The 10550-nt window shown below is 38.4% G+C and overlaps 1 protein-coding gene across 1 annotated transcript; it reads left to right on the top strand.

Moving 5' to 3' along the window:
• Window positions 1-251: 251 nt before the first annotated feature.
• On the top strand, window positions 252-7420 carry ZC2HC1C (zinc finger C2HC-type containing 1C). The gene is made up of 3 exons (XM_074290009.1): window positions 252-384; window positions 2469-3825; window positions 6180-7420. The coding sequence occupies exons 2-3, from the start codon at window positions 2488-2490 to the stop codon at window positions 6441-6443; spliced, it is 1602 nt and encodes a 533-aa protein (XP_074146110.1). The 5' UTR covers window positions 252-384; window positions 2469-2487; the 3' UTR covers window positions 6444-7420.
• The last annotated feature ends 3130 nt before the right edge of the window (window positions 7421-10550 follow it).

The following is a 10550-nucleotide window of genomic DNA, read 5'->3' as shown; positions in this document are numbered from 1 at the left end:
AAAACCCCGGCTTCAGTTTCTTGGTTCATTTTCACTCGCAGTTTCTGGGACGCTCTGGGGAATAATGTCTTCTTTTAAAAGGTCCTTGGAAAAGGCCGGGCGAGGAACAGGGCCCGCGGGTTAGCGGGGGCTGAGCCTTTAGCGCTCCTCTCCCAAATTCGGGGAGGCTGGTGCACGTGGAGAACGCGCCGCCTCCCGGGACTCGAGTCTAGTGCCTCCCCCCCCGCCCGCCCCGGTCTGGCTCGCGCTCCCAGTTTCCGAGCAACGGGAATAACAGAGAAGCAGAAAGCACTTGAGCCGGGAGTGCTGTTGGGAGTCGGGTTCGGGAAACTGGCGCCCAGTGTAGAGTTTCCCGGAGCTGGAGCGGACACAGCGGAGCCTCAGGTACCTGGAAAGGGGACAGAATCTCCCTGAGAGGAGGAGAGTTTTAACCCCGTCCCCATTCCCCAAATTCCTCCTTGCATTGCCTTCCTCACTAGGGTAAAGAGCTCTTCCCTTGAGGGGGAGGGTTCCTGAGCCCCGGGATCGGGCGCTGGGCTCCGTTGTCATGGCTCCCACGGGCGCTGCTGCGGCGGCGCTCGGCGTACACACCTGTGCCGGGACCCTCCTCCTTGTGAACCAGCAAGATGGTGGGAAGGGGACCACCATATCTACCTGCCTGCCCACTATCCAGACTTACCTATCCAATCATCCCTAGAAAAGGACTTCTGGGGCGGGGCTCTGGGGAAACTACAGTGCAGATGGAGCTTTTAGGTTATTCTCTGGGTTCATTGTCTTCTCCTCCGCGGTCCCTCCCCAGCTCGCACCCACGCCTTCATCTTTCACCTGTGGAACAGCTGCCATCTTCAGGCGTCCCAAATGACACACCTTCTCGGGGAACGATCACTCCCTGCCGAGATCGTTTGTCTCACGTTTTAGGCGTGAGTTCGGGACCTCCGATTCTAGTGGGAAAACCTGAGTTCCAGTAGTTTGTTGGCACTTGGGCAGATCAGCTCTCTACCACCATTCTGCTTTCTCCTTTATAAAATAAGTGGGGTGTAATAGATGACGTTTCCATTTACTTGTAAAATTTGCACACCACCCAATATAGAGTGTATTATTCGTCCTTCAGAACAACCCCTGAAGTTGTGATGAGAAAACACAATCCTTGGTTAAGTGACTTGCCCGTGATCAGGGAACTAAAAAATAGCAGAAGATGAAAAAACACTAAGTTCTCTTTCCACTACACTATTTAATAGGAGTGTCAGAAATTTCAGTTTCATTAAATATATGTCTGTGAACATGCAGCCAAATCCCCCTGCTTTTTTTAATCTTAAATTTATGATTTAAAATTGAATTAAAATTTTAATCTTAAAACCCTTTTTTTTTTTTTTTTTTTTTTTTTTTTTTTTATGCTGCAAGTGTTATTAGCCAAACATGACCCATGAGATTCTGGAGCAGCAATTTTGCCCTTTAGTAGGCATGATGCACTTTTCTAATGTACTAAAAAAAAAAGGGGCAATTTAATTTTGTTGAATACCTAACTTTTCCACCATGAGCTTTGGAGAGAGACCTAGTCAACTATTTTAAGAGAAAAGGCAAAATAGCAGGATCCTTTTTCTATATCAGGCTTGGAATCATTAATAATTTGATAAGGAAAAATAAGAGATGGGAGGGAAAGCAACTTAGAATCTGCTTCAATATCCCAGTATGAGCAAACTTCTTAAATTTTATTTTTCCCAGTTATATATAGAAACATTTTTTTTTTTGGCCATACATGTACATTCATTTTTTCCCCCTAAGGCAATTGGGGTTAAGTGAATTGCCCAGGGTCACACAGCTAGGAAGTGTTAAGTGTCTGAGACCAGATTTGAATTTCAGGGCAGACACTCTATCCACTGCATTTAAAAAAAAAAACAAAAAAAAAAACATATTTCCTTATGAATCACATTGGGAGAGAAAAATCAGAAAAGGGAAAAACCACAAGAGAAAAAAAAAGGTGATTATAACATATGTTGATTTACATCCAGTCTCCATAGTTCTCTCTCTGTATTTGGATGGTATTTTCCATCCAAAGTTTATTGGAACTGCCTTAGATCACTAAACCTCTGAGAAGAGCAAGTCAGTCTTGGTTGGTCATCGTACAATCTTGTTGCTGTGTAGTGTTTTATTGGTTCTGCTTATTTTGCTCAGCATTAGTTCATGTAAACTTTTCCAGGCCTTTCTAAAATCAGCTGTTCATCATTTTTTATAGAGCAATATGTTCCAATTCATATACCATAACTTATTCAACTGTTCCTAACTGATGGGCATCCACTCAGTTTCCAATGCCTTGCCATCACAAAAAGAGCTGCTAGAAACATTTTTTTACATGTGGGTTCTTTTCCCTCTTTTTGCATTTCTTTGGGATACAGACCTAGTAGTGGCACTGCTGGATGAAAGGGTAGCATCAAACTCTTAACATGAATCTGATTTTGATTCTTTCTCAGGCTTCAGTTCAGGCACTGAATGGCTCGCCTCCAGTTGGTTCCATGTCCACATGTGGACATCATGTTTCCTTTTAACAAAATGGAAACTTCAGAACTCCATTCAAATAGGCAAACCCCTTATGAACAAAACAACTCTACTCATCATTCTCGGCTGGAGCACCTGAAAAACAATTTTCAGCAAAAACTTCTAAGAGACAAAGAAGAGAAGCTGGAGAATATCTTTACTCACAACAGAGAGAGCTTTACTAAAGCCCATAGTTTTATCTCTTCTCATTCTGTAGAAAGCAGCCAGCAGGAGTTAGGAAAAAATCAGCAGGGTCCAGGAAGTGGGGATTTTTATTCATTTGGGGCCCATATTCAGCACACCAAAATAGATAACCAAGAAAACACAATGCCCTTCACAAAGAAGAGAGCTGGTGTGGATCGTGCTTATCCCCTCAAACCAGTGTTTCACCGAAAATCATTGAGTGCTACTCACGTTGGGATTGACCCCCAAAATTTCTCCCTGAAACCTTCTGAATCAAAAGAGGTCTCATCCAGCTACTTCAGTTCACGGAATAGGGGGAATTCATCTTCAGCTAAGATGTTGCTTGCTCCCTTACCAGTGGTTCAGCCTAAAAAATTCTTGTCAAATCCAGACAGAATTGAGCTAATGCAGATTCAAAAACTGGAGGCAGCAGGTGAAAGTTTAGAGGAAGAAATTCGGAGAAAAGAGACTCTCCTTAGGGAAAAGCTGAAGAAGACTGAGGAAGAACTTAGAAGGATCCAAAAAGAGAAGGAACAGGAAGAAGAAAAAAAAGAACTTCAGAGACAGACATTTACAAGGAGAAGAGTCACAAGTAGCAGCAGCAGCATTTCCAAACTCTTCTCACCAGAATTCAGGTCTGAAGAAGTCTTCAGTGGTTATAGCAGAGATGATGAAACATGGGAACAGTCCCAAGAGAATTCTAGTCCATCCTCAGTGTGTTCCCAGTTTTTTGATCATGGAGTACAAAGACTCAAAAAGGAAAGATTAGTGGCAAGTAATAATAAAATGCGAGACCAAATTCCAACACCATCCCCTGAGCCATTTTCACAACTCCAAGAGGATCCTAACAATTCTTTGACCAAATCTCCTAGTTATAGTTCATCTCAGCTTTCAGTCTCCTCAGGTTCCAGCTCTTCACCTGAAGAACCAGAGCTTGGTGAGTGCAGCTACTGTGGACGAAAGTTTCACTTGTTAAGGCTAGAGAAACACACAAATGTCTGTTGCAAGACCCAAGGTTCCAAGAGGAAAGTGTTTGACTCATCTAAGGCCCGAGCTAAGGGCACTGAATTAGAACAATACCTGACCTGGAAGGGCCCAACTTTAGCCAAGGTAATGTAGCTACTTTAAGCTTATGGGTTTTATTTAAGATGGAGGATGGGTGGAGAGTGAGAAGGGTGATCAAATTGATATAGACTATTTCCTCACCTTTTAAAAGCATTTATAGTGGAAGGTAATAAAAAGGAATCTGAAAGAAGACTTGAGTGTAATACCACTGTCTTGTATTTCTAAAAAGTTAAGTAGCCTAACTTCTATAGAACTTCTTTGTGCATTTCTCACATATTTTGAACAGCTAGAATCTTGTAAGAATCATGGTTTTGGGGGATGATAATGAAATACTGTCATGTTCTGCACTATATCACAAATTTGGTGTTAGGTTTCCTGGAAATTAAATAATAAATAATAACTGGCAATTAATTCAAAGTTACTCATCTTTTAAAAAAACTTATATTGAAAGCAGCTACAAACTGCCAGGACACTGAACTTAATAGTGCAAATTATAAGATCTAATAGATGTAGACCTTATAACATAATAGAATATGCAAGTTTCTATAATAGGTGAATAAAACTTTTAATTAGGACTCTTGCTCACACTCTGGGCTTAAGTGGTATTAAAGTTTTCTGCCTTTAATTTTTTGACAGATTTTAAAAATTATTATAGCTTTTTGTTTACAAGATATATGCATGGGTAATTTTTCTGCATTAATTGCAAAACTTTTTGTTCCAACTTTTCCCCTCCTTCCCCTGACCCCTTCCCCCTGATGGCAGTTGACCAATACATGTTAAAGTATAAGTTAAAATACAATACATATATATATATATATATATATATATATATATATATATATATATATATATATATATATATAATGTGTGTGTGTGTGTGTGTGTGTGTGTGTGTATACATGTTTGACAGATTTTTCTAAGCAGCTTGTTAATAAACCTTATACTTTTTCTGTAGTTTCATATACAGATAAAATTTTCAGCACATCAAAGGCAAATTTCCTCCCCCCCCCCCCCCCAGGGTTAAGTGACTTGCCCAGGGTCACACAGCTAGGAAGTATTAAATATCTGAGATCAAATTTGAACTCAGGTCCTCCTAAATTCAGGGCTGGTGCGCTATCCACTGTGCCACCTAGCTGCCCCTAAAGGCAAATTTTTGTTGGGATTTTTTTTTTTTTTCTGTTGACAGATTCAAAAAACTATTGTAAAAATGTGAATTGCAGATTGTTTCTCTGGAACATTTCTGAAAATTCTATAACCATGGTCATCTGGAATTATATAATTAGTCTTGTAAAAAGTTTCTTATCTTGGGGTGGGCTGTGGAGGACATTAATGAATATTTACTGAATTGAATTAGAATGGCAGAATTGTTCAGGAGATCAATGCTCTAATTTCCCATCTTTCTCTATTCCTAACTTGCCTTTTTTGGGTAAATCATATAAGTTGGTGGCCTCATTCCTTATTTGTCAAATGAGGAAGTTAGATTAAATGATGCTCAAGATATCATCCAACTCTAAAATTCTGTAGTTCTATGAATATGTCAACTTGCTTTCCTTTTCCCACCTCTAACATTCATGCCCCCAAGCATAACATTGTTTTTCTCTCAGAATTCTGAAATTTATGTATAGGATAGGTGCATGGGGTGCCTGTTTAGAGAGGTACATCCCATCTGGATTTCATTTATTTAAAAGAGAAAACAACTATCCCCCAGATCTGGTTTCTGTCATAATAACATATGAAAGTTTCATTTCTTCCATTAATAGAATTGATTAATGATAAATTTGTATTCTTACTGATCATATTCTTTCATTTTCTATTATAATTGCAGCTATACTGAAATTGACTTATTTTGGGTAGAATTTTAAGTCTCCTTTTTCTAAATTTCTTAACAGCATAATGGCCAGCAAAAAACAATTCTCTCTCCACCCCCTGCCAAAAGAAATCTAACCAAAATACCATAGACATTAAATCTTAGGTCTTTGTGATGTTATACTTCCTGGCTTAAGCAAATCATTTTGGAAGAATGAGTTCCACTGAGGACTTAGACCTAAGCTTCCAGTCATCACCAGATTTTATTAGACCTCCATCTTCACTTAACTACCAGTCTGTCAAGGCTACTTTGTCCTCTCCCTTATTCTTCTCTTCCCCCTAAAGCATACATCTATAGAAATCAGACCTTAAAGATTTTTACTTAGTTTTTTTAATAGGTTCCTATTAATTCATTTTAGCAAGATTCTCCTTGTCCTTCTCAATAATGGACACTTTACTATGGGGTCCCTAGCCTCCTCTCCTGCCCATACCTCAGGGTTTTTTGTTGTTTTTTCTTAAATCAGGGATTATATCACTAAGTACATATTTGTGTTGGGGTTGGGAAGAACTAATTTTTCCCCTCTACTTTATAGCCAGAGCCACCAAAGAAAAGTACCTGGCGACAAAAACATGAATCTTTCATCCGAACTCTCCGTCAGGCCCGTGAAGTGCAGCAGGTGATTGCCCGAGGTGGAAATCCCTCAGACTTGCCTCCCATGCTACCTGCAGAAAACCCAGACTACATCCAGTGCCCTCACTGCAGCCGCCACTTTGCCCCCAAGGTGGCTGATAGGCACATTCCAAAATGTAAGACCATCAAGAACCGCCCTCCTCCCCCACGGAAGCGCTGCTGTTGAAAAAAATCACCCAAAAATCTCCTGGTGGCCCTTCAAGCAGCAGCACCTCCTCTTTAGCAGCCCACAACAGAACTGGAAGTGGATGAAACAAGAAAAGAATAGGATTTGTACATATCCTCAAACCTGTCTGCAATGCCAGATTGGAGAGGAACCCCATTTCTAAGCAAGGAGAAAGAAGCTTCAAGTTCTCACTGAATTATATTTAGGCAAAACTGATGAGCCTTACATTATTTCCATGAGAAGCAAGACTTGAACGCAATAAAAAGACTAAATTAAAGCTCTCTCTTCTTAAAAGTCTGACTTGGGATTTGTGATAGAGCACTCATGTGGGTGTCTTTTCACATGTTTATTGTTCTTGTTAACTCCTCTTGCAGTTATTTAAAATGTGATTGTCTTAACTGACTTATTAAGATGGTATGCTTGCCACCAATATTTCTTTTAAAATATAGCAAGATTCTTCTGGGGAGTCATTAAATTGACAATAGGAATCCAGGAAACGTAATGAATGTAATGCTGTTTCTGATCTCATTGGAATATACTCTGTAATCTCTGAAAATAGGTTTTGTGTATTTTCAGAATGTCTGTGAAAACTTGTTTTATGATTATCAGTTTCAAATCATTTTCAGATAAGGCTTTATTATAATTTTTCCATATTTCCAATATGTTTCCATATACATAAAAGTTGAAAAAACTCCCAGAATTAGATCAGATAGCTCTCTTCTCCCACAGTAAGTCCTAGTGGGCTAGAACATCAACTAGCTTCAAATGTCACATACTTTCAGGACAAGTGTTTTAGCAGATTCTGCTTATTGTTTTTTGTTTTATGCTTTAGAGTGTAAGCTCCAATGGAGCAGGACTGACCAGATCTTTGTAATTTTCATTTAAAAAGTGTCTAAGCACAACAATGTGCAGAATTAGGCACTTACTTTAAAAATTGTAATGCTGATAAAGACACTAAGCAATAGTCCCAAAAGAAAGTGTACGTGTTTCATTTCTAAAAGAAAAAAGGTTGTTGAATGGAAGAATTATTTAATTTCTGGAAACTTTTGAAGTAGGCTACAATATTCAAAGATGCATTAAAATGTGTGTACCTAGTTAAGTTAAAATTAGGCAAGAGTAATAGTAGGATATAAAAATACTTTAGAATTGTTACCTTGTAAGCTAAAAGAATCATCACAATGTGTTTCCATCTAAGTTACAGAAAACTTAAAATAATCCAACATTAGTGGAATGAGAGACCTAAAAGCTAACAGAACATTTTGCCAGTAGCAAATGTGTAATTACTGTTTAATCCACATCTGTTGCCACTCTTTTGAAGTCTGTCAAATAGCATCTTGGATCAATTAGATACGTGAGCTTAAATGGCAAAAATTATATTAGGAATTTACCTTCTAAGAATTATACTGAATTGAGATCTTTTAAAATTTTTTTCCCATTAGGGCATTTAAAAATGAAGGCCTTTTCTAAATTCTGCCTGAACACCTCATTCTAAAATAAAAGGAGATATTACCTCAAAGTGTTGGTTGTCTACTAAAGTAAACTGCTAATATTTAACATTTTAACACTTATATAAGAAAATTACTGTTAGTGAGAATAGATGTTGGCATTTCAGTCACAGATTAACTTTAAAAAATTTTTTGGAATCAAATTTTGTGATTTCTTTTCACCAGAACAAATCGGCAATTTAACTATAAATTAGTCTTAGGGACTGCCGAAGCTACTGAGAAGTTCAGTGACTTTTCTAGGGTCCCCCAGTTAAGTGTCAGAGACAGAACCAGAACCAACCAAAGTATTTGTTTCTAAGACTTAACTCTTATGGACTAACTACATTGCTGCTCAGATGAAAAAATATATTAAGAAAATTTATAAACAAAGCAGCACAGTTGTTCTTTCAGAGTTAAGTTGGTTTATGACTACTTAAGGTTTGCCTTAACAATTGATAAGCATTTATTACATACCTAATGTGCCAGGCAAAAGAGAAATAAAGACAAAACTAAGTTTTGTTTTGGTTCCTTTAATGATATCTCCTTGATTAAAACTTGAAGAGTCATTAGCTACTTCTAGTCTCTGGATAGGTATTAAATACTCAGGATTCTCAGAATTTAGCCTAGACACAAAAGATCAGGGTATGGGCAGGAGGCTAAGGAAATAAGATGGTTATCTCTAGAACAGAAGAGGGAATGTGGATAACCTTGTTTTATACCTTTTTCACAGTATAAAAAAATTGTTGAATCATTTTGTAAAGGATAAAGAGGGGGAAAAACTAAATTTAAATTAGTAGGACAAAATCTGCTCATAAAGTTCACTTGACAGGCCCACCTTTAGAGAAATTTAAAACAGTATCATGAGGAAATGCTATAATTATACACAATTATATTAACTACATAACTTGCTGAGTTAATGATACTTCATTGAACTTACAAAGTACTCTTTATTCAATTTTGCAATTTTCAGACCTTAACTCATTACACACAGCCCCAGAGGAATTATTAATAATGTAATGATGTGATACCCCCCAAAATCTTTTTATTTTCAATAATTCTATGACTTTTAATGATCAACATGCTTTATGTCTTTAATCATAGTTCAATAATAAAAAAGTTGTTGGGTTTTTTAATCTCTGAAACAGGATGGGATAAGATCCTATAGTCTTTACCTATATATGTTACACTAGTGGGATACCACACCATCTCTTAAGAAAGCTCGGAAATGAGTTCTTAAAGGAATTTTCTTTTAGATTACATCCTTGCTTCTCAGGTGCAACTTGTTGGTCAGTCAAGAATTTAAGGGTCTACTACATGCCAGACATTACACAAAATGCAAAGGACACATTCTTTCTGTCCCTAAGACGCTCATATACTAATCAATGGAGGAGAACCACATACATATATAAAATATAAACAAATTATACAGAATGTAATTTTAGAGGGATGGCACCAAGGGATAGTGATGAGGTTTGGAATTGGGGTAACTAAATGAAATTAGGTTTAATTGAGGTCTAGTGGCAGGTTCGGGGCACAGGAAGTTAAATAGAGCTCTCTTGCAATCCGTTTGGATTCGGCACAAGGATACAGAGTTAAATGAGGTCTAGTGGCGGCACAGAATCCCCTGTAAAGGAATTTACAGACCTGAAAACCTAGACTGATAAAGTAGGTTTATTATGGGGTTTGGAAGTAAAGTTAAAGTCTAGTTAGTAAAAAGTGAAGGTAGAGATAAAAGGGCACCGGAAATAGGATTCCAATGGACAAGAGATCCTTGGCAGCAAGGAGTAAGACTGCCATGTTAGGAACCTCTGCAAAGAGAGAACTCCAGCTTGGCTCTTTTATAGCCCGTGGGTGGTGTCCCAAGTTCACTCAGATCTGGGTGGGGGTTGTGAGAGCCCAGATCTCCTATTGGAATTCAAAAAGGTACTTTTGACAGGATTTGGGAATCAAAGGTCATAGCTTCTTGAATTGATAATGCATCAGCTAGGAGGGGCTGGGAATCAGAAAAGAATAAATCTGAAAGGATTAGTTTCTTAAAGGGAGCACAACACACATCAATAGGAATGGGGGACCAGAAAAGGTCATCTGAAGGAGGTGGATTTAGGATGAGTCTTTAAGGAAGAGAGGGAAATTAAAGGATAGGAGTGAGGGGAAAAAGAACATTCCAGACAGGAAATAAAGCCTGGAAACAGAAGATAGGAGTGTTGTGCAGGGGCTGAAGGCAGGGGACTATAAAGCAAAAGACAAGAAATGTGGGAAGGACTTTTAATACTAGAGAACTTGAAATTTGATTCTGGTGATAATAGGGAACCAGGAGAGGATGTGTATAAAATGGTCAGATGTATGATTTAAGAAAAGTCTGACAGGTAGGTGGATGATAAGTGAGGGGATGACTGCATAAGAGAGAAAGATACATATACAAAAGATGTCATGAAGGTGGATACCAAAGAGTGCTTTCACAGGTGAAAGCCTAGTAATTTATGGTTCAATTGAGTAGGTGGGACTGGTAATAGGAAAAGGGGGACAACAGATCAGAGAGCAGAGGATAGTGTAGAGCTGAACTGGTTCATCAAGGGGTTAAGAAAGGGAAAGAGTGTAGACAATATAGCAGCAACCGCAGAGG

This window comes from Sminthopsis crassicaudata, chromosome 2 (assembly GCF_048593235.1).
Source record: "Sminthopsis crassicaudata isolate SCR6 chromosome 2, ASM4859323v1, whole genome shotgun sequence".
NCBI lineage: Eukaryota > Metazoa > Chordata > Mammalia > Dasyuromorphia > Dasyuridae > Sminthopsis > Sminthopsis crassicaudata.
This window is presented reverse-complemented; position numbering and strand designations above follow the sequence as displayed.